At 32.3% G+C, this 24,456-nt stretch overlaps 1 protein-coding gene, 1 long non-coding RNA gene and 1 other non-coding gene across 3 annotated transcripts; all 3 read left to right on the forward strand.

Moving 5' to 3' along the window:
* Positions 1 to 1,158: 1,158 nt before the first annotated feature.
* LOC131044352 (uncharacterized) lies at positions 1,159 to 7,661 on the forward strand. The gene is made up of 5 exons (XR_009105643.2): positions 1,159 to 1,871; positions 2,005 to 2,455; positions 4,217 to 4,296; positions 7,151 to 7,257; positions 7,445 to 7,661. It is a non-coding gene; the product is annotated as an uncharacterized LOC131044352 (long non-coding RNA).
* Positions 7,662 to 8,667: 1,006 nt separating this feature from the next.
* TRNAV-UAC (transfer RNA valine (anticodon UAC)) lies at positions 8,668 to 8,740 on the forward strand. Its single transcript has one exon. It is a non-coding gene; the product is annotated as a tRNA-Val (tRNA).
* Positions 8,741 to 9,917: 1,177 nt separating this feature from the next.
* Positions 9,918 to 12,235, forward strand: LOC131044349 (uncharacterized). Its single transcript, XM_057977665.2, has 3 exons — positions 9,918 to 10,716; positions 10,874 to 11,326; positions 11,416 to 12,235. The coding sequence occupies exons 1-2, from the start codon at positions 10,164 to 10,166 to the stop codon at positions 11,035 to 11,037; spliced, it is 717 nt and encodes a 238-aa protein (XP_057833648.2). The 5' UTR covers positions 9,918 to 10,163; the 3' UTR covers positions 11,038 to 11,326; positions 11,416 to 12,235.
* Positions 12,236 to 24,456: the final 12,221 nt, after the last annotated feature.

The following is a 24,456-nucleotide window of genomic DNA, read 5'->3' on the forward strand; positions in this document are numbered from 1 at the left end:
TTTATCATCAAAATTTGTAGCCATGGGCTATGTATGCATCCATTCATGCATTCATCATTACTTTTTTAGCTTTTTACTAAATTGCACTTATCATCATTAATAAATTACGTTCCCTTTTACTTCAATCGCTTAAGTTAAAACTATGAGTATTTTTTCATTATTTGATTGAGCTAATTATAGGTCATGTTGTCTCATAACATAGGATGTTGGCACTTTCATCAACTAACCTAATCCTCACCTATGATTCATCAAAGGTTTACTTTTTTCGTTTTTATGCATTCATTTCATCATTGTAATCAATCCAAGTATTCAAATAAATCAATATAGAAGTAATCACGAACATTTTTTTTGATAAAATCTCTTCTCAATGTTGCATAGCACAATTAATGGCATTTTCTCTCCTCATGTGATATGAGTTTTGGTTATAGGTTCTCTTTGAGAGTTGTCGAGTTCATTATTAACTCCAACAAATGGAATAGACAAAAGCTAGGCAAGTAAACACTACTTCACATGAAACTAAAGGAAAATTAACATAAATACACAAACATCATCATTATAGTAGAAATGCCTAAATATAAAACCTAAAATGTATAATTCTCAACCAGTATTTATTATAAATCTTATATTTTCTAATTTATCATATGTGTTTAAAAATATAATTATTTTTTCTCATTTTTTGCAGATCAATATCTTCCAATCTACCCTAGTCTTTAAAATTTTCAATATATCATTCAAATCAATGACCATCAACATAAAATTTTCAATATATCATTCAAATCAATGACCATCAACACAATTCCATGTTTCTAAATCTATTGTTTATTTATCCTTGGTTTTCTATTTTTTTTTAGCATTTTCTTTCCCTAATCTAATTTACTTTGACAATTAAATTTTTTTTTAAAATATAATTTCTTTCCAATATGTCCATGATTGATAATCCAATTTTTTTCCAAGATTCTTAACCAATGTCAGTGTGAACACTCCTGCATATGAATTTCAGAACGAAATAACTTCAATTCAAATTAGGAAACTATCATTTTCTATCACTACTACACAAATGAGGGATTTAAGACGTTAATTTAAGACAAAATATTAATTTTGTCTTAATTTTTTTTTTAATTATTTAATTGTCTCAAACTAAGACAATAGAAATTAACTTTTTTCTAAAATAAAACATTTTTTTTCCCTCTCTTTTCTTGGCGCTCAATCATCTGCCCTCTTCCCTGCTCCCGCGGCGGCAGCGGCATGCAGTTATCAACGCAGGAAGAATTAGGCTTTGCCCATATTTTCCCATCCGCTTCACTGACAGGATAAAATGTAAGGGTTTTTTATGTGTAGGGGTTTTTCAATGGATGCATGGCACCGGGTGCATAGCTACTACAATTTCCATCTTGGCCCTTCGTCGGACAGCCCACTTCTTGCAATCTGATCTGCCCATATTTTCCCATCAGCTTCTACTGCTCACTATCACCAGCTAAGACACAGGCAAGTTCGTGTATTTTAAAAAAAAATCTTCTTTGGTAGGGTTCTGTAATACGTGAACGTGTCTTCTTAGTGCCTGTAGATCATTTATATGGATCATTTGATAGATTCCCTCTAAAGAGATGTTGTTTCAATGAATGTGGGGAAAGAGCAGGGACGACTGAATCGTAATAGCTGGTAATTGGTTATTTGAATTCATTGTCATATTCAAATTCCGATTTGAAAAGGGCCCTTTTGCTTCAGGACATACCCAAAATGCTCAACCTTTCCCCGTAAAATTACTTCTTGTGGCTCCACAAAGATGTTTTCGATCTTCTTAGACCATAGTTGCCCTAATGATGACATATTGTAAACAAGGCTTCTAGTAGAAGAAAGAAGCCCTTCGACAGGTAAGAGGGGATTGTAATTGAGACAATTTAAGACGTTTTTTAAAGAGAAAATTGTAATATTGCAGTATAATTGAATCTTAAAGCTCCTAAATGTTTTGCAAAGCTGCCAATTCCTCTGCTCTTACTCTGATAGGTGTTGGCGATTTAGATCGCTCAGGGGTTTTTTCGGTGCGGGACGGTCGGGAATCTCCTGTAAGAGTGCGCTCTGCCAAAGAGGGGCTTAAGAATCGTGGCCGTGTCAGCAAACCCTAACTTGCGATGTTTTTTGGACTCTTCTTCCATCAGTGTTGGCACTGGGAGTTACTTGCAGGCTACGTGACATGGGGTTGGTGTTTCGGTGGCTGGGTTGCCTCCTGCTCATCAGCCACGACACTCTTCAGATTGTGGTGTTGGGAGCTCTGCTCTTGGCTCAAATGTTGTCCCATCGTCTCCACCCCTTGGACGGGAAAACTCTTCTAGGTTTGGCGATCCTTGTCCCCTTGGTTCTGCTATTCGCAAATTAAAATACTTGGATAGGTAATGTTGTGCAACGAGATACTCTTTGGGAATTCGATCCGACGACCTAGTGGCTATCAATTGAAAAGGTACGTTCAAAACTCTCCTTCGTTTCAATCCTCTATAAAAGTAATTTTAACGACATGGTGTAAAAGAAATTATACTGTTTACTGTATCAAATAGACGATGCAAGCTTAGTTCAAATATACCGACATGGACCTTAACTTGATATCTTTCTTAGATAGTAAGAATCTGCCCTAGTTTAATGCTGATACTCAAGAGTATTAAGCTCACTGCTTATTGTATGATGTGTATGGTAGAGACTTGCTTAAATGGTGTGGGAATGGATATGGACTGTCCATGTCGTTTTCCTCCTCTCTATTGGACTGTCTTGGTGATGTTTTGTTATTAGATTGTAGGAATCTTCTCAGATTTATTCTAATCGTGCTGTGATAAATATGAACCTCAAAATTTGTTATTATATTCAAGAATCCTCCCTCGGAGTACGCAGTTTAATGCTGATGCTTTATGTATTACAGATACAACTCACTGTATCGAGCAAATGGTAGACACTAACTGCAAATATATGGTTCTGGATCTGAACCACCTAGAATATTTTCCACTCTGTCTGATGTTGTCTAAGTGATTTGTTTTGTTGTTCAATTGTAACAAACTGTGTAGATTAGCTCTTGAGATGCCAGACATGGTTCTAGCCCTAATGTTTTGTTATTAAATTGTAGGTATGTACCCTTTAGAAACACCTAGTCTAGTGAAGTATCTTGGATGTTGCTCACTGTATCAAGCAGATTCGCTCTAAAGATGCGAGTATAGATCTAAACTGTTCATAAGGTTCCACCTACGTGATGTTGTCTTAGTGATATTTTTTTATTACTATTAAAGATTATAAGAATCTACACTGACATAATTCAGACATGGAGTAGAAGATGCAAATTTGATATTTTTCTATTAGATTGTAGTAATCTGCCACTTGAATATATGTTCTAATCTACAACAAGTATGAGTTCCACACCATATCAAGCATAAATCAGAGATAATTTGAAATATTTAGGAATATGGATTTGAACTGTTCAATCGACACATTTTCCCACTATTTGATTCTATATCAGTGATGTTTACTTATTAGATTGCAAGCATTTTTTGTAGACTTACTCCAACAATGCTGGAATGTTCTGAATATGATTGTCTGCTATTAGATTGTAGAAATATGCCCTCAGAATACATACTGTAATTGTTGATTCCCACTATATTAATTATGTAGATCACTGTATCAAGTTCATGGATCAGATTTACTTCAAAGGTGTAGGAATGAAACTCAACTATGCATATATTGCAATTTTTTTTCTTATTTGATGTTGTCATACTGATATTATATTATTAAAATTCATTATTCAGGAATCTGTTTAGTTTTACTCCAATAGTGCTAGAATGGATTCAATACCAGTATTTTGCTGTTAATTGTAGGAATTTGCCCTTAGAACGCCTTGTCCAAGTAGACAACCCAAGAACATTTTTTTATCAAGCATTCAAACCAATGTGATGAGCCACATTTGGTATTTATTGCAATGGAAATACCTTTAAGTTTATCATACTTCAACCCGATGATACTCTCTACTGCAGTTGGTCTAATTTTCCTTAAGTTGTGGCATGTGAATATTATTTAATAGATAATTTTCTGGTTTGATTTTTCTTGCTATTTTATTTTTCTACCAAATCATGCCAAAAGTGGAATGTAACCAGGGGATTTTTGTTTGGATCAAAATACTATTTATTAGTTTTCATGCCTTTTATTTATCAGTCTCATATTGATGCAATGGTTCTTCCACATGCAGAGGCTATTATGTCAAAGCTTGCAACTTTTAACAATGGTGAAATAAATGCAGAACCATCATTGTTGATAACTGCAGATCAAGTAAATTTCACCATCCTTTTTCTTTTCTCTATAGATAACAGTAATTTAATCTTGGTATATTGTCAATATTCATATATATCTTTTCTTAGTGAATTTCTATTTTATTCAATGCAGAATACCAACTTCATAGATAGACACACACCATATTACATCCTACAAGAAAAATGTGCATGCATTGTAGAATTGAATCAACACATTACGACACATAGGACACAATATGGAGCATGAATAATCGTTTTTATTTTATGATAGTATGGCATGATATAGCTTTGAGACTCATGAGATACTTTTGTGTTGATTTTTCTCTAAACTTTGTCCAGGGCTTCACTCTATTGTTTGCACACTACTCTTTTCACTATGTGACACCTCACAACCACTAAAGAGATTGTTTTTTGCAACATTGAATGCTTGGGACAACCATCCTATCCCTTTGAGACTGCATTTCCACTGCTATATTTGTGGTTATTTGATCTTTGTCCTTGGCATTCGCTGTAGTTTTCAAATTCTCACCTAGACAAATAGTCAAAATTTTTAGTATTAACTTTTTCGTTTGATGATGGATTTACATGATTCCAATTGGAGATAAAAGTATATTCAATAATGTATCTCCAATAGAAACAGGTTTTGAAGAAAAGAAGAATTGATTGGTAGAATGTGCCAATGAACCACCTGAAAATGTGAGTTTTAGCAGTGCAGATTTAGGATAAGCAGTCAGTATTTTGGGCATAACTTTCTCATATGATATTGGAATTGAGTGATTCAAATTGTTTTGTAAACTAGGTTCATAGGGGAATATTCCTTATAAACAGGTTTTAGATATTCAACAATTTGGTCATCCAAAAATTTACTGCCCTAACTCTGTTCTTACTATGTCCTTGAGTTTCTTGTGTGACACCTAGTGGGTACTTTGTCCACATCTTTTTCGTTTGATGATGGATGGTGTAATTCCAATTGGATATAAAATTAGATTCAATTTTTTTATCTCCAATAGAAACAGTTTTTTAAGAAAAGAAGAATTGATTGGTATAATTTGCCAATGAAAAACAGGGAAATGTGAGTTTTAGCAGTGCAAATTTACGATAGGCAGTCAATATTTTGGGCATAACTTTCTCATATGATATCAAAATTGGGTGATTCAAATTGTGTTATAAACTAGATTCATAGGAGAATATGCCTTAGCAACAGGTTTTAGAGGTTCAACAATTTGGTCATCCAAAAATTGACTCTGTTCGTATCTTGTCCCTAAGTTTCTTGGGTGATACCTAGTGGGTATTTTGGCCACATCTTTTTCGTTGGTTATACAAATTGAAAAATTCAAATTGGGTTAGAAACTATATTTTAATGGCTACTTTGGATAGAAATAGGTTTTTAAAATGTGCCCATATGACCCCCAAAAATAGGATCCTCCCAATTGTGTTTTCAGTGAAGTCATTGAGCCAAAATGCCATAAGAGTCTAATAAAAAATATTATGCATCATGACTCATACATTTTCAACTCTCATGAATTATTCCTTTATTACAAACTTGTGATTTTCTATTTTCCCCAATGTGTGATTGTCATAGGGTTTGTATAGGACTTTTTAGGCCTGGAGTCTTCTTTTATGCATGCTTACAGTCTTTGTATTATATCCATAGGACTGCCCTATTCATTATCTTTGAGATATTACTATTGAACACATGCACATCATTGTGATGACTCCTCATTTTGCAACTATGTCAGTGATTAAGCCAACCTTGTTTTCTTTCACATACCCTTCATTCAGGACCTCTGTGCTATGTATTTGTTGTCCTTAATGATTGTTATTTCTCAAGCGTTGCCAACAAAACCCTTGAATGCATTCTTTGCATTTTGGCTTCTTTATTTTGTGTGATGTTATCTAAACAAGAGATATTTGTATTTCTGCTCTCTAAGACCTATTTTTCCTTTTGCTCTATCATGACATTGTACTCACTGCTGCTATTAGGCCCTTGTAACTGTCATTTGCTTCTCAATGTTTTGTTCTTGACAGTATTATCCTCTTTTCTCCTCATAATAGTGATGTCTTCTATTCATCCAACATGAATTTGTCACCTAGAATAATGATCTCCAACCTTATGTTGTTGTTCATAAATGTTATCACATGATAATTAGTCTTATCACTATAGCCTTTGTGTTAGAATGCTACCCTTGTATGATGTTCATGGACTGTTTTGAAACTGTATCAAACCCTGCATGTTGACTATCTCATGGGCCTAATACATAGTGAAGCATCACTACTATTCCCTTTATTAGTCTTTATTTTTCCACTGTCAACTGTCATCATCAATGGTGTTGTATTCTCGACAAGGTAGATATGGGTTCATAGCTGTCCATTAACTTTCTTTCCCATCCATATGAATATCATTTGTGATCCTTCCCTTTGTATGCATCATAGCCCACATTGTCTCTACCAATGTGACCTGTAGATATGGGTTCATAGTTGTCCATTAACTTACTTTCACATCCATATACTATCATTTGTGATCCTTCCCTTTGTATGCATCATAGCCCACATCGTCTCTACCACTATGACCTCTATTTGCCTTTGGATTGGAACCCTTAATGAGGAAACAAGTTGTTCTTCATTTTCATTGATGACCATCCCTCCACGCTAATGATTTTAACCAAAAATTGCTCCTTAGCTATCATAAATTACTCTTGTATGTAATCTAGCAAGTTATTTACGATGATTTGTTGCATTGTAATTTATTGATAATTTTTATATTTGTGATCCCTGTCTTAATGTATTAATTAAAAAAAACACTAAAATGGATGGTTTTGTGTTATTTGGGAATCTATCAAATAATAGACTAATAATTTGCTTGGTTGTTTTAGAGCCTTGGATAATTACAGCATAGCCAGACAAATTTCTGGTCTTATTCTCCTCATGCAGAATTACATCATATTATTAGCGGTAATTTAACCTGGAGGATTAACAAGAGGTACTCATTATTTTGTGTACTACATAATTTTTAAATTTCTAAAATTACTAAATTATGCTTTAAACATTATAAATGCTATGTTTTAGTAGAATCAAAATGCAATTTGGAGAATCATTGAACCCGAAAATTATTTCATAGGAATTTCAAAAAGAAAATTCTTTTTTCAGAAATTTTGTTGTCTATCCAGGGAAATCTATGGAGATAAAATGGAGGAGTTTTCACAACGGTCTTGTTACCGTTCAGGGTAGTGCAATTCTGAGGGTGACTTCAGAGAGCTAGACAAAAAAACTGGGTTGACTATAGATGAACAACTTTAAATTTGAGTCTCTTGCATCTATTGTATTCTTGAGTCTTAAAAGGTATTTTCCTAATTAGAGAGCAATATCACAATCAAATTATTTTCATTTTGAGTATCTTGTGCCCTTTGTCATTCTCTTTGTTCTTAGAGCTAGAGTTCTATTTTCTAGGAACATTTTATTTTGATAGTATAAGTTGCTTCTTTTATAAAAAATAATCTTGGGATTTTGGTATGTGCCTCTAATACTAATTTTGAATACATAACATCTAATGGTTTCTTTCAATATATAATGAACTTTTTTTTGATAGAAAAACTATTCTACATATATACTCATCAAGCTAACTAAACCTATATCTCATGACTAGACATAAGAAACCTATGGGAGGGTAGGCGAAAGGAGGTGAAAGGGACATGATTGTGAAGGACAAAATTTTGACATCAGGGTTAAGATATATTGTCACCAAAGTTGCTATAGTTTAGCTCAAACATAAATCTGGAGGTTGGTAATTTAAAATTCCAGAAATTTAACATTTTTTTATTTGGATATTCATTTGTATCAATATCATGCTATAAATTACTTCCAAGATTGGAAAGAGTTAGTTTTAGAATCCATTTTAAGTGTTTTGATGAAATTTAGTCAGCAAGAGGGCTATTTGAATTCGTAGACTATTGATTTACGGCTATTTTGCATTGAACAGGTTCACACTGAGGATTAGAATTAGACCATGTAGTTGCAAATTCACAAACATAAATGTATCATTCAAATTTTTTGTACATTCTCTTTGTGTTGCATAGAGCTGGCTAGATATTCTAAGGTTTTGTCTAAGAAACATAGTTATTTTATTTTCAAGGCAACACAAAGTTGTTTAATACAAAAACACAAAATGGATTGCAAAATGGTCACATGTTCTCAAGCATTATTTAGACTTAAAACTCACTACTAAACCAAAGGGTGTTTTGAGACCCAAAATTCTGAATGATAAAATTATTCTTTAAAGGGTGCTAGTTCAAATGCAAGAGCATCTCCTTTACAAGCAGGAGGATGGTGGTTCACTACTAAACCAAAGCGTGTTTTGATACCCAAAATTTTGAATGATAAAATTTTTCTTTAAAGGGTGCTAGCTCAAATGGAAGAGCACCTGCTTTACAAGCAGGAGGATGGTGGTTCAATTCCATCGTGCCCTAACATGAATTAATCAATGATATTGTATTTTATATTTAATAATATTGATTTATCTGAATAGTGAGCTATTTTTAAAATTTATTGTTTTATATAATCTCTAAAGAGACAAAAGTGGTACTCTCTAATAAGAATATTTTAATCGTCTTAAGAAAGACAATAGGTGAGATTAAAGACAAAAATACAACTGTCTCTCAAGAGACAATAATACTGGTGTTTTTTATTGTCTTTAGAAAGACAATTTTTTAAGACAATAATTTAAGACACTCGTTTAGAGACAATATTTAAGACGATACATAAGTTTTATTTTGTCTCTAGTTAAGACAATTCACTCAAAAATTGTCTCAAATATTGTCTTAAAACCCCTCTCTATGTAGTAGTGTATTGATGTCTTTGTTTTTCTTTTGTCACGTCTATTTGACTTCCAAAGATACATTCTGCGCACGCCATTCAAATGTAATGTCTGTCAACGATCTTTTCTTCTAAACTGTAGAAAAATGGGTCGTCATGTTCACGGGATGTGTTGAACGAAAAGCTTCACAAGCATGTGTTTTCTCAAGCAAAAAAAATTCCAGAAAAGAGGTCTTGTGACACGAAAGTTGGTAGGTCTTGGTAAAATCAGGTACCGTGTGTGACCAGAAAACTAGATGCCTCATCGTTCATTTATTATGACAGTAGAAATATAGGGGTGTGAATAAAGGTGAGGGTTATTGAAAGACTTCAATCCTAGCTCACCGATCTTAAATTAGCTTATGCCTAGAGACAATAATTTTTTCATGTAGAATTTGCTAATTTCATGTTCATCAATTATTATTATTATACCACAGTCAAAGAATGAATTGAGCAACTAGAGTAACTGTATTTATTTTTAAATATTATTTTTATGGTGTTAGGGGCTAAGTATATTGTGAGGAGGAAACCGCATAGTGATTCTTATATTCCACCCTATCAAATAGCTTTCATTACTTACATTCCTTACCTATGGTAAGGATTATAATTTAGAGTTTGTATTAAAATAGTGGTACTAAACTAAAACTGGAAATACTTCACGTTTTTTTTGGAATGGTCATTACTGATAGTGATTGTTTGAACAATTTTTGTAACGTTTATTGAACTTATCACTTTTTGACTGTTCTATGCAAAGTATCCTAATTGAATTAGTTATCATAGATGACCTGCATATATGTTGACTTTGACTTTGATTTTCTTTTATGCATTAAGTAGGCACACGATGGCAAAGCCCTAAGTGCACATTAAGTATTGTCCTTGAAGTACTCTGTGCATAATGTTACATATATTTATTAAACCCTAAAGCTTGCATATGTTTTGAAACCCTCTATAATAGATGACCTGCCTCTTATAAATCACAGCTATTTGTTTGTCTTCAATTTCACACAATTTATATCCTCTTCTATCTTTCCCAAAAGAATGGACGGAAGGTTATATGCAGCTGTTACGTCCAGTGGCGATGTGGAGGCACTGAGGAAATTAATTGACGGCGGACATGAAATTCACCCCCAAAAGGAGAGAGGGACTGTGCCCCTTCGAACGGCTCCCTATAATGGCCCTCTTGATGTTCTCCACCAGCTTACGCCTGGAAAGAATACGCCGCTTCATTTGGCTGCCCGTAAAGGTCACCTGCAAATTGTCAAGAGGTTGCTTGAACTTATGAATGATGACATTGAGTCAGGAAACCAAGAAAGCAACCAATTTCTTGTAGCCCAGAATTTACAAGGTGACACTGCTCTGCACGAAGCAGCCAAAGGAGGACATTTCCAAGTAGTTAACGTTCTATTGGAGAAAAGCATCGATTTGGCTAATATTGTCAATAAAGTCGGCGAAACTGCTCTATTCAAAGCAGCCGAGGAAGGTCATGATGAAATTGTTGTGAAACTAGTGCATCTCACATCTTCTGACTATGATAGGAGGACATCTGATGGCCGAACACCTGTCCACGCTGCCGTCTCCAACATGCACACAGGTAACTAAAATTTTTCCTGCGTTTATTGATTTTGATTCTGATTAAAGTGGAAATTTCAACTCAACGACAGTTTAAGATCTTCCTGCAAAAACGTTTACAAATAAAATCTTTCATTGTATAGAACGTTTACAAATTATCTCTCATTCCAATTGTGCAGGCGTGATTCACAATCTGTTAGAACAAAGACCAGAGCTCCTTATGCAAGCTGATAGTTTTGGCATGACACCACTGCATAGCGCTGCCTATGTTGAAAAAGGATCAGAGATTGCAAAATTACTTTTGGAGAAAAATAATTCTGTGTTATGTAGTAGATATGAATGAGCAGTCAGCCCTTCACATAGCAGTTATAGAGGGGAATGTTGAATTAGTGAAAGAAATATTAACTCACGGCCAAGACTGCTTAGAAATTGTTGATAAGGAGGGAAGAAACGCTCTCCACTTGGCGGCTGAGAATGCAGTTACTATATTTGAAAAGAATTCGAGGCGTATGAAAGACTTCATGCTATCAATAATGTCAGAAGATATCATCAACAATCTTGATATTCATGGCAAAACCTCCTTAGACATAGTGTTGGAGAAAATGGGCAACGACGAACACCTTTTCTCTGCAGTAAGTGATGCGTATTTTATCTAGTTTTTTCTCCTTTTAAAGTCTATTATCACTTCCATTTTATCTAGTGAACGTCTTCACTATTGCAGATGAAAGGGCTGCTAGAAAAACATGGCGCTCGCAGTACTCCAAAGATGGCGAACAATGAAACATTAGAGAGGTCACTTTCCAGTAATGACTCACAGAAGGCCCAAATGATATCAGTGAGTGCTGTTTTGATCGCCACCGTTGCTTTCGACGCATCGCTGGATCTGCCAGGTAAAGACAAGCAGACACTAGCATTCGTAGCATTTGTGCTATTTGACGCGTTGGCGTTCTGCAGTGCAATCGCAACAACAATAATACTCATTTATGCAGTTTATGACAAACATCAAGACTCCCTCCTTTTGAGGAGCTCTATAAAAGGATTGTGGATAGCATTGGTATCACTCGCCTTAGCATTTGGTGTGACCTTTCTCATTTCCGTTGAATCAAACCATAGTTTTGTCCGCGGAATTGTGTGGTTGATGGCTCTATCTGTTCCCTTAATCGTAAGAGATCTGATTTATCGTTCCAAACAACACATCTTCAAGGATGATGTGACCTATCAAACCTTGGGCTACCTTATAGGAGGAGTCGTTGTTATTGCTTTTTTCACTCTGTTTGATAATTGGCTGCTACTAAATATCTACCTTACGTTAGTGTTTGTGTGGACCTTGGTGGCAACAATTAAATCGCCTAGGAAATCTAGCACTGTAAAGACCATAGATGATAGCATTTTGGATAGAGTTTGGAATTCTGTTTGGGGTAGAATTGCGGGTCTCCTTATATACTTGGCAATAGTTGTAAGCAATTGGGTAGGGTACTTTAATTTATATTAGATATGTAGTTGAATCACCATGCATATTATTTTGATGTACTAGTGTGTTTGTCAACCCAAAAAATAAAAAATAAAAATTATTGTATTTGGTTTTTTAGTACTATTGCAATGGGTTGCACTCAAATTTATAAATATATATTTTCAAATTTATAGAATATTTGTAACAACGTTATGTAAACTAATTTTTTAATATCAATTTATAAATCTTTTTAATTGTAATCTTTTTTTATTTTTATTTTGCATAAACTTTAAAAGTACTCAATCTTATCATAATTTAACATATTATATGAAAATATATTATACATTTGCAACATGTTATGAAAAATAGTTATTACAAACATGCTAATACATTTTAAGTAATGATGATTTATAAAGATCACTTAATTTATTTTATGGCACCATTAAATTTAAATGAAAATTAATTACAAATTATTTAGACATATTTATAACAATTAAAATTATAGATTATGTTATGATTACATTTATTATCACTAATTATAATTAGGATTGAAAGTAGACTTCTAACAAGAGTTAGTGTTATAATACACGTTAACATAAAATATTAGAATCGAGGTTCAAACTAGGACTAGGGATAGAGTTAAAGGAAAAAATAGGATTAGGATTTTATCTGAAATTATAATTAGGTTAAGTATTAGGGCTACAATGCAAATTAATGTTAATGTTAGAATTAGGGTTATGATTACAACTAGAATTTGAACATGGATAGACATAATACTAGAATTAAGATTAGGGTTAAAGTTAGATCAAGGGTTAAGGGTGGTTAAATATAGAATTAAAGTTATAGAGATGTGTGTATTATATAATTATATGATGTTAGAGTTTGAACATATTAATTATTATTATAAAAATTAGAATAATTATGCAATAACTATAAATGTTTAATCAATAAATCACCTTCAACTTTGAATTTCAATTTGTTCATTACATACTAAAACTATGGGCACTCTCTACTACATAGTTGCAATACATATGCCTTGAAAAAATATATTATTTCTATTAACTAAACAATTTTTAACTAAAACTTGGCTCTTGTTTTTGATGTGGTACTTTATTTGCCAAAAAGGCTTATGTAAGATTTATTGTTATATTTGATTATTAGACTTCTTATTTAGAAATTCCTTATTTATTTAAATAATTCATTATTTGTGAATTATTTTTCATAATATTTTAACAAGTTATGTTTAACATTTTATAACATGTAATTTAATAATTATTATACAAAAAAATTAATTATATGTTTTATGTGATGTATTTAAAAAACACATTATCTAACAATTAAAAGGTTTCATTCATCAAGAATTGATAGTAAATTTTTTTGATTAAATAATGGTTATTTCTTTCTTTTTTAATGCATATTATATCTTCATATATATTAGAACATTTTGTTATACATATATCTATGATACACATGTAGATTTATAACAATTTTATGAATAGTATTGATGAATAGTTGAGATAAGTATGAGGTAATGCAATGATAAGATTTATGTGAAAAAAGATAAAATGAACTATTATTTGAGATAACTATAAGGGAAATTATAGTAGATATTATTAATTTACTCTTTAATTTATACCAATGTTTTATTTTTATTTTTTTGTTTTTGTTTTAATGCTAAGAAGTATGATGGTGCGATATATATTTATTTATATGACTAGAAACTCACACGAGTTCAATCTTTAATGCACTTTGAAATTATTGAAAGTAACCAAACATATAAGTTAAACATATGATTTATGCACTACCACTTAGGCATGCATGCTCAAATTGAGCCTTTTCTTCACCCACCCACTAGAAAACTACTGTAACTATAACTCCTTAGTTCACGTGACATTCATGCAACACTAAAAACCATGTAATGTATCACAAAAGAAACTATACAAATCTTGCACAACTATTTGTACCAAGTGTCAATAATCATGTGATCTAGCTTGAAAGATTATTTTGTGTGAGTTATGTACCTCATATAGTACACATAATATTACACACTATGCAAATATTCCAAAACATTAAGTAATTTATATATAATGAATTTATTTAGTTCACACAAGTTATAGCGATGAACAATTTCTATAAATGTTTCATGGGAAAAAGGTTTATCAACATAATGAGCATACGTAAGTTAAAGGGTCAAAAGATAAGGAATCACTAATGTGAGTTCTATCATTTCAAGTTCTTGTCAATAGTTAGAAAAGAAAGTAGAGATATATGTAGATGGAGTTGGAGATAGAGAACATGAAGAATAAAAAAGAGTAAAAAACATAAAATTATATTAAATTTTTTAAAGATAAAAAGTTTAAACATAAGAAAGAATAAAAACAAAATTAAAAATAATTTCTTTATTCTTTTTTTTTTGCTTGAATAAAAAATTTAAATATTAATATTTAGTTGTGTAAATAGATATCAAATTTAATATAAAAATTGTATATATATATATATATTCAAAACATCTAATAATTAAAAACAAGTGCCACAAGTTATTGCATAATTATTCTAGATTTTAAAATAACAATTAATATGTTCCAACTCTAAATTTATATAATTATAGAATACAATAATCTCTATGAATTTAATTCTACATTTAACAATAACCATCAATATAATCTTTAACTCTTGATCTAATTTTAATCCTTACCCTAATCTTAACCCTTGATTTAAGATTCACCCTAACATTAATTTTAATCTTATGTCTAGCCTAGTTCAAATTCTAGTTGTACCCACAACCCTAATTCTAACATTAACATTAATTTTCATTATAGCCCTAATTATTAACATAATTTTAACATTAAATAAAACCCTAATTCTAATTTTCCTTAACTTTTATCCACAATCCTTAATCTAAGTCTAAGCCTAACTCTAAACTTAACTTTATTTGATTTAAGAATTATAATAATTAATAATAATATAATTATAACTTAAGTTATAATCATTTATTAAAATTATAACCTTAAAATTCCTAGTTATAATCTTAATCTTAATTAATTATGATTTAATTTAAATATTTAAAACAATGATTAATTAACATCATAACTATAATATAATTGATGAAAATATTTATATAGTATAATTATTTTAAATTTTAAAATAATAATTACTATATTGTAACTTTAAAATTATAAAATTATGAAATTATAATAATTTATATAATTCTGATTCTATATTCAAATTAATTTTAATCATAATTTTAAAAATCAAATCCAAAAACGTTTAATCATTAAAATATTTAACCTGGTAGAATCTATCCCCTCAAAAGTTTACAAAGGTCCATAAATCTATCCTCTCATAAGTTTACAATGGTCCATTAATTTTTTAATCCAAAATAATAATCAACATACACATACACATACACATACACATACACATACACAGACACAGACACACACACACACAGACACACACACACACACACACACACACACACACACACACACACACACACACACACACACACACACACACACACACACACACACACACACACACACACATACATACATACACATACATACATACATACATACATACATACATACATTCATACATACATACATACATACATACATATATATAATTAGGTATTTGAACAAAGGATTCAAAACCTACCATTAGCCAACCATGAAAGCTAACAAGCTATAAAAAATATTCCTAATGTACAATCAATGAAAGCATGAAAACAAAATAAACGCAAACATAGAATCTCCTCCATGTGATTCCATTGTCCTTTCACCATGAAATGTGATTTTTTAGGTTTCAACTACAAGTGAGATGAAAATGACAACATAAAGTTACTCAAAGTGTGGTTGTTGAAAATGAGAAATGAAAGCTCAATTTATAGACTTTTGAAATCACATTGAATGGACAAGATCAACTCAATCCGACGGTTGAGATTCCGTGCAAGGATGAGTTAAACGATAATTTACCATTAGAAGTGAAGAGAAAAATACGTTAAATAAAAAAGAAAATGTAAACTTCCATTTGCACTCCAAATATTCCATTTAAACTCGAAACAAACTATGACAAATGGAGAGAAAAGGGGAGAGAGAAAATGAGGCGGAATTAATAATTTAAATTATTAATTCCACTCATAACTCAAATTAGCCAATTAATATATAAAAATATTAATTGTGACATGGACAAAGAGGGTGAATAAATAATTAAAATTTATTTGTTCAAAAAGAGACATCTTAACAAAGGAGTTGAATAATTATTTAATTAATCAACCTAGGGGAAATGATTTGAATAATGTAATATACAAACCCGATTGTTGAATTAGGTCCTAATAGTGATAATTGCTTGGCTAATAATTGATAAAAATTAATGACAATTGACTAAGGTTGACAACAAAATAGGACAAAGATCAAAAAAGACCCAAGATTGATAATGATTTTGATAAGAGATTGATACGGTCGATTGATAAAGTGCCATGAAAGGTTAAGAGAGTGTCACAGAGGAATGATTGAAATGGATTGATAAATAGGTTGATAATTTAATATTGATTAATTATCAACAAAGAGAGAATTAAGTCTAATTGTCAAGATGAGACCAATTAGAATGATAAATTTGAAAATGATAAAATGCCAGTCGTAATGATTTAGGACCAAATGCAAATGAACAAGACCGATTAGTGGTGGATTTGAAATGAATTGAAATGAGAGCAATGACACAATGTCAACATATGATGAAGATCAAATGCGACATAGAAGACATGCTAAAAATTACGTTAGCAACATAGGAGTGATGACCAATTTTGAGTGTCTATATTTTGCCCCTCTTTGAGACAGTCTAATTTATGAGTGTTGTTTCAAAGAATAATTAAATGATCATGCCTCGGTAGCTTGAGAGACAGAGGTGGGGTGTCCCCTTGAGAGATTGTTTATGCATGAAAGAAATGAATGATCTCTCGAAAGAAGAGAAGAATGTTAGATGAAAGAGAAAAAAAAAGATGAAAGAGAAAAATGTTAACAAGACGGGAAGAATGTTAATGGATTGTAGAAAAAGGGTTGATTGATACCGAATGATTTATTTGATGAATAGATAATAGATAGAAGGATTGATGGGATAGAATAAATGTTAGCTAGAAGAAATGCAAGTGAGAAGTAAAGAATGATTAGTGTGATGAAATCTCCCTTTCACAAATGCAAATAGTAGCTGAGAACCTTTATTTGATATGGAAAAATGGATGTGGGACACCATAGAAATGAAGGCCAGGATGATAATGCAATCCCTTTCCATAAAAAATACACATTAAAGGCAAGGAATGAGTAAAAAAAAAAGCTTAAGACAATACATGTGTCAAGGGTCAAGGTATGTGTGGTGTTCACAAAACGAACATACTTATCACAGACACCCAAGACAAACGTCCCCCAGAAATGTATGAAATACTTCTCAAATAGAAAACAAAATAAAAATGATCATGAGCCATCCCAGCCACTCTAAATCACTTCATGAAATCATCGATTAGCATAGGAACATGATCAAAGATAAACCATTGAAAGATAAAACTCGGAAATTCAAACAAGTCAAACAAACATCCCGATCTTCATTGCCAAAAGTGAGAATGTTGTGTTTAAAGGACAGTCATGTTGTCTAGTTTTAGGTAATGTAGTACCTCATCAAGATAGGACATAGTATGGTTTCGTGTATACTACACCCTGTATAACACCAATGATAACAGTTGACAAAGGATTGATAATGTTGATGTTGATTGATGGATAAGACAAGTTCGACCAGTTCGAATGCTAGGTTGGTTGAACAGTTCATATGTTAATGTGTGATTTGTTAATCACAATGTTTCATGTGTTTCCATTTGAAGTTTGCTCAAAATGTCTGTCAATATACAAAGGGGATAATTAATTAACGAAATGAAAAAAAAAACAATTATTTTTGGGTTTTTAATGTTTCCCAATTTTTAGCGTTTTTATAAATTTTTTATTTTCTTTGTGTTTTTTTCAGTACATGTTATGATGTTTTTTGGATTATTTCAGGACTTTTTTGATTTTTTTTTGTAATTATTTCAGGACATTTTTTTATTTTTAGTTTTTTTTTTCAGGATTTTATTTGATTTTTAGTTATTTTTCAGAACTTTATTTGATTTTTAAGGATTATTTTTTAGGACGTTATTTGATTTTTATGGATTTTTCAGGACTTTATAAGTTATGTACATGTCATAGCCTCCAAGCTGGTCACTATGATAACTCTGTCAATTGATCATGACAAGAGATTTTCCCCCAATTAAGGTCCTAAATATGTGCAGTGACTAGGACAAAAGACAAATGTACAAGGATTGGCAATCAATCAAAAAATACATTGATGCTGACCAATATCAAGCTTGGGGAAGGACACTAGGTCAAATCAAAATGGTTAGGCGTGATAAAAATTTGTGCTATATATAGAGGGAATCGTGATAGATGACGAATCAAGGACCTTGCTACATGTGGCACTTGTTTTCTAGGTTTTCACCACGGTACTTGCCCAAAGCGCCTGTTTGCCAAGTTTGCACTAGAGGGCGGATAATTTTTCTATACTATTTTTTTTTGTTGCTTTCAAACAAGGTTCATGTTTACCAGGTTTTAACCAAGGCGGTATTTTTTTCTTTTTCACTTTTTTTTTTTTTTGTATGTTGATTTTTTCAAATTTTTTTTTTTTTTGCATTTTCACCTTTTTTGTCATTTTTTCAGGATCATATTGAAGAACTGCTAAAAGAAACCTATGTATAATACTTCCGGAGGTGCATGTTGTTCATAGGATCTGATAGTGGTTATCCCTCTGGGGTTGTAAGTTGATAAGCACTTGAAACATATGCTACAGTTATGATGAAAGGGCCAACCCAATTAGGTTCAAATTTGCCTTTGATGATCTTAGTAGATTGTGAATTCTTAGGGTTGTCTTTCAGGACAAAGTCTCCCACTTCGAAGTGTTTCCCTTTGACTTTCTTATTATAGGTGCGAAAAAGACATTTTTGATATGCTTGCAAATGTGTCAAAGTTGTCTGATGCCTTTCATCTAGCATTTCAAGATGATGCAATCTAGAAACTCTGTATGACTCATCATCTATTTGGTATTGTAAGGAGACTCGCAAGGATGGAATCTCGACATCCAAAGGTAAGATAGCTTCCGTACCATACACCAAAGAGTAAGGTGTTGCACCAGTAGGGGTATGGATAGAAATGTGATAGGCACATAAAGATGGATTTATCTGCACATGCCAATCTTGACCATCATCATTGACCAACTTTTTGAGTATCTTGATAATGTTTTTATTGGATGCCTTGGCTTGGCCATTACTCTGTGGATAATACGGACTTGAGAAACGATGTTGGATGTGAAACTTATCACAGAGTTCTCAGACATCTTTGTTTTTTAATGGACGACCATTGTCTATGACAATTGCAAGAGGGACCCCATATCAGCATATGATATAGTTCAGAATGAATTTTGAAATCTGCGTGCTAGTGATATAAGTCATGAGTATAGCCTCAATCCATTTATTATGTGTCTGTTATGATAAACTTATGTTCATTTTCTAATGTCGGGTGGGTCTTTCCAATGGGATCAAGCCCCCATTAAGAAAAGGGACTTGGAGATATGACAGGTTGAATTTCTTATGCTGGTGCATGAATGTAATCTCCATGCATCTGGCATTTGTAATACTTCTTATCAAATTCATGGGACTATTTTTCTATTGTCGCCCAATAATATATATCTTAGACCAAAATTTTAGCTAGCCTAAGACCATTGAAATGGCCCCCACATATACCATTGTGAACCTCGTGTAAAGCCATGTGTGCTTCGTCAGAATCTAGACATCTGAGGAGGGTTTGGTCAAAGGATTGATGGTAGAGGGTATCACTGATGATGACATATTTGAAAGCTTGTCTAATAAAGGCTTGGTGGTGGTTGGTAGAAAGGTTTGGAGGTATGGTTTCAGATTTTAGGTATTCATAGATTTATTTGTACCATGGGGAGTTAGGACCTACGAGGACACACACCAGATTTGATGCCAGAATTTAAAAAGATGGGACCAACAACTGCTCTACCAAAAATTCATTTGTCCATATTCTGAGGCATATCCAACATAGAGGCTATAGTCGCCATAGCATCTGTTGATTTGTTCTGAAGGTGGGGGACTTGATTAAATTGGATAATAGTGAATTGTGTCTTGAAATGTTCTACCATGTTCTTATAAGGGAGAAGATTCCCATCTTTTGTTTCATAGTCATCATTTACTTGGCAGATGGCTAACTAAGAATCTCCATAGACCTACAGATGTGTAATATGCCACTGAATTGCTATTCTGAGTCCAGTAACCAAAGACTCATATTTTGCGATATTGTTGGTACAATCAAAAGTTATTCTTTAGGATTTTGGAATAGCATCACCTTGACGGGTTACAAATAAGATACCTATTACTGAGCCAAATCTAGTGTGGGATCCATCCAAATATAATTGTCATTCATTAGAAGATGTGACAACAAAGACTAACTCATGTGAAAAAATCAGTCAACATTGGATGATCATCTTAGATAGGTGCATATGCGAGTTGATCATCTATTACTTGTCCTTTTATTTCTTTTCTTTCAGTGTATTCAATATCAAACTCACTTAAAATCATGACCCATTTTGCTAAGTGACCTTTGAGAGCTACTTTGCTAAGCAAATATTTCAATAGATCAATCATGGTTATGAACAAGGTCATATGATTTAGCATATAATGTCAGAGATTTTGAGTTGCAAATATGACTTCCAAGAATGCCTGCTCAATGGTAGAATAGCTTAATTCATAGCCCACTAATGCTCGACTAATATAATAAATAACCCGCTCTTTGCCTTGTTCATCTTGTAAACATAAACTATAACAATCAACAACTTATTTCCATCAATTTTGAAATAAAGATTATTGTCTGTTGTACCTTTCCTAAAATTGTGTTGAAACAAATACCTGTCCAATCTTGCATACTAGGCCCTTAGTGCTTATTTAAGTCGATACGATTCTTTCTTCACTCTACACACCATATCTGGATTTTCAGTCAATCTGAAAGCATCCGGTTGCTCAATGTAAACTTCTTCTTCTAGATATCCATTCAAAAATGTGGATTTGACATCCATTTGATAAATTCTAAAGCTCTTGTGAGCAAAAAATGCAAGAAACATATGAATAGCTTCTATCCTTTCTACTGGAGAAAAAGTTTCTTAAAAATCTATGCCTTCCACTTGAGAACATCCTTTACATACCAGTCTTGCTTTATTCCTTGTCACATGTCCTTTCTCATTCAATTTATTTTTGAATACCTATTTAGTTCCTATTACATTCTTGTCCACCAATCTAGGTATCGACTCCCAAATCTTGTTCTTCTAGATCTGATTTTGTTCTTCTTCCATAGATTTTACCTAACTTTCATACTTTCTTTCTTTCTCATAAGTTATTGTCTTAGTCATAGATAGTAAATAGTAATTGGCTTGTTCTTTAGCTTCTACAATATTCCTTCTTGTTTGAACACCTTTTTTCTTGTCTCCAATTATCTGATTTTTTCAATGATGCTTCTAAACATATATAGCAGGAACTTTTGCTAAGTCTTCTTCTTCTTCTCCATCATTTGTTTCCTTATTTTTTCTCTCTTCCAAATCACTTGTCTTCTCAATAATTTCTGGAACAATCTCAATACCGATCTCAACATTAGGCTCAATCTAATTCCATTCTTCACATACCTTTACATTTATATTTTCCACTATCTTGTTTAGCCTTTTGTTAAAACACATGTAAGCCTTACTATTTGTAGCATATCCAAGAAAGATCCCTTCATCTTCTCTGGATTCAAACTTCTCAAGATTTTCCTCATCTCTTTTGATATAGCATTTTATTCCAAAGATTTTAAAATATTTCACAGTAGGTTGTCTTCCATGCCATAGCTTGTAGGGTGTTTTAGTATTATTTACTCTAGTATGTACCTTATTAAGAAGATACACAATAATATGTATTGCTTCTTTTCAATACATATTGGCCAAATTAACATATTTCAATAAATTACTAGCCATCTCAATAATAGTCTTATTCTTCCTTTCCACAAAACCATTCTTCTGAGGAGTCCTCAGAGCATAAAAATGCCTTCTAATCCCATGAATATCACAAAAATCATTAAATTCCCATGAAGTGAATTCTCCTCCTCCCTCTTATTTTAAGCACTCAATCTTAGCATCTACTTGATTCTCAACCATGGATTTGAAAATGTTAAATCTACCGTAAGCCTCACCTTTATCCTTTAGAAATGTAACCCAAGCCATTCTAGAGAAATCATCAATGAGTAACATGAAATAACTTTCTCCATTCAAACCTCTATGTATGAATCAACTCTAGTGGCTTTGTAGTACAATAACCCTTATTCTTGAATCTCCTCTTATTTTTCTTTCCCAATTGGCATTCTTTGCACACAGTATTGGTATGCTTGACAAGTCTAGGTAAATCTCTAACTACTTCAAATCTATAAATTTTGATCATATTATCAAAATTGACATGTACCATTCTTTTGTGCCACAACCAACATTCAATAATTTATGTTAGAAAAAAAATTACTCTCCTTTATATCCTTGATGTAGTATACATTTCTACCTATTCTAACTCTTTATGCAACTCTTTTACCAGTCTTCTATTTTATGATCACATATCTAGTGCTACTAAATAAAACTTCATAGCCTTTTCTACACATCTGACTAACACTTAACAAACTATGTCTCAATCCTTCAACATAATAAACATCATTAGTTTTATGCTTACCATCAATAGAAACACTTCCAATACCTTGAATAGCTGCACCATCTTCTCTTGAAAACCTCACTAATCCTCCATCATACTTCTTGAGATTAATAAACATGTCTTTATCACTAGTCATATGATCTGAATATTTGAATTCTATAATTTATGTATTTAGTTCTATCATAGCATGCATGCAATCATAATTGTTCTCTCTTCTTCTGGTTATTCAAAGCATCCCGCTTAACTTCAATTTCCAAAAAGAAAGATTGTTCATTCGAGTTATCGTCAACTTCATCTTCAAATGTATGTTTCTTAATTGAACATAAGCCCTTCTTCTCTCTTTTGTTAAATTTGTGTCTTTTAAACTTGTTCTTCTTCTCCCGACCATCCAATATCTTATAGTATTCTCTATAAGTGAAATTATTGGAGTCCAAGAACACTAAGAGGGGGGGTGAATAAATGTTCTACCGATAATGTTAGTTTTGAAAGTTTATTACTTATTAATCGGTTAATAGTAAATAAAATTAAAGTGCATATGCCAAATAACACAAAGAAAGTCAACACCATAACACCAGGATTTATATGTGGAAAATCCTGCAGAGGGAAAAACCACAGTGGGGCTGATACCCACAATACCTATATACTTTATCAAGGTATACAAATATTATATAAGAGGGTTTGCAAATGCAAAAAGGCCAACTGCCTAGAGCTTATTGCTCAAACACAAAATAGGAAGTCTCACTGACTTATAGAATATTACAAAGTGTTTACAAAGGAAAATAAACTTATAAATAACATCTTACCATTTTGGATAAGTTCCGGTGAATGCTCTAATATCCTTCTTTTTATACTACTTATTTGATGCTCTGTTTTGCTATTGGTTATGCTATGCACATGAAATTGCACACAATCACTTTCAATCGATAACCAAAATGCATACCAAAACTCACTGAAGTTACAACCAAAAATTCGCATTCCATCAAATACATCCGATCTATCACTGAGGTGATCTTCTTAAATATCCTTCTGATTTTACCATGTTGGCTTCAATGAGAAATATGAACAAGTCGGCTGCCGAAACATAATGAAAATCAAACATAAATCTAATGACCATGTCAAACATCACAAGTTATTACCAAAATCCATGAAGACATAATCGGGACCAAAAGATTTCCTTATCTGGGTCCTATCCATTACCGAGTTCTATATACACATTATCGTGATTAGGACATGTTACCGGGAAGAAGACTTAGCTAGGATGAAGTGAATGCTGATGTTCATGCCAGTGTAAAGTAATGTGAATACCAGTTAGTGCAATCAATGACGGTTAACCAAATGATGAAACCATTTACCCTGAGATGATGAGTTTCCATCAATGACAACCCAAAATGACTTTAATCTTGCCGGATGAGTGTCAATTGCCAACAATCTCCCCCTTTGGCATTGATGGCAACATTCATGTGCAAAATGATACCATCTGCATAACCTCCTGATGTGTACATGAA

The sequence above is a fragment of the Cryptomeria japonica genome, chromosome 5 (assembly GCF_030272615.1).
Source record: "Cryptomeria japonica chromosome 5, Sugi_1.0, whole genome shotgun sequence".
Taxonomy (NCBI): Eukaryota; Viridiplantae; Streptophyta; class Pinopsida; order Cupressales; family Cupressaceae; genus Cryptomeria; species Cryptomeria japonica.

Bases quoted from the DNA above. Each gene is read 5' to 3' on its own strand.
- LOC131044349 (XM_057977665.2), top strand. From the start codon at position 10,164: ATGGACGGAAGGTTATATGCAGCTGTTACGTCCAGTGGCGATGTGGAG. The intron at 10,717-10,873 runs GTAACTAAAATT...CCAATTGTGCAG, and splicing joins CGTCTCCAACATGCACACAG to GCGTGATTCACAATCTGTTA.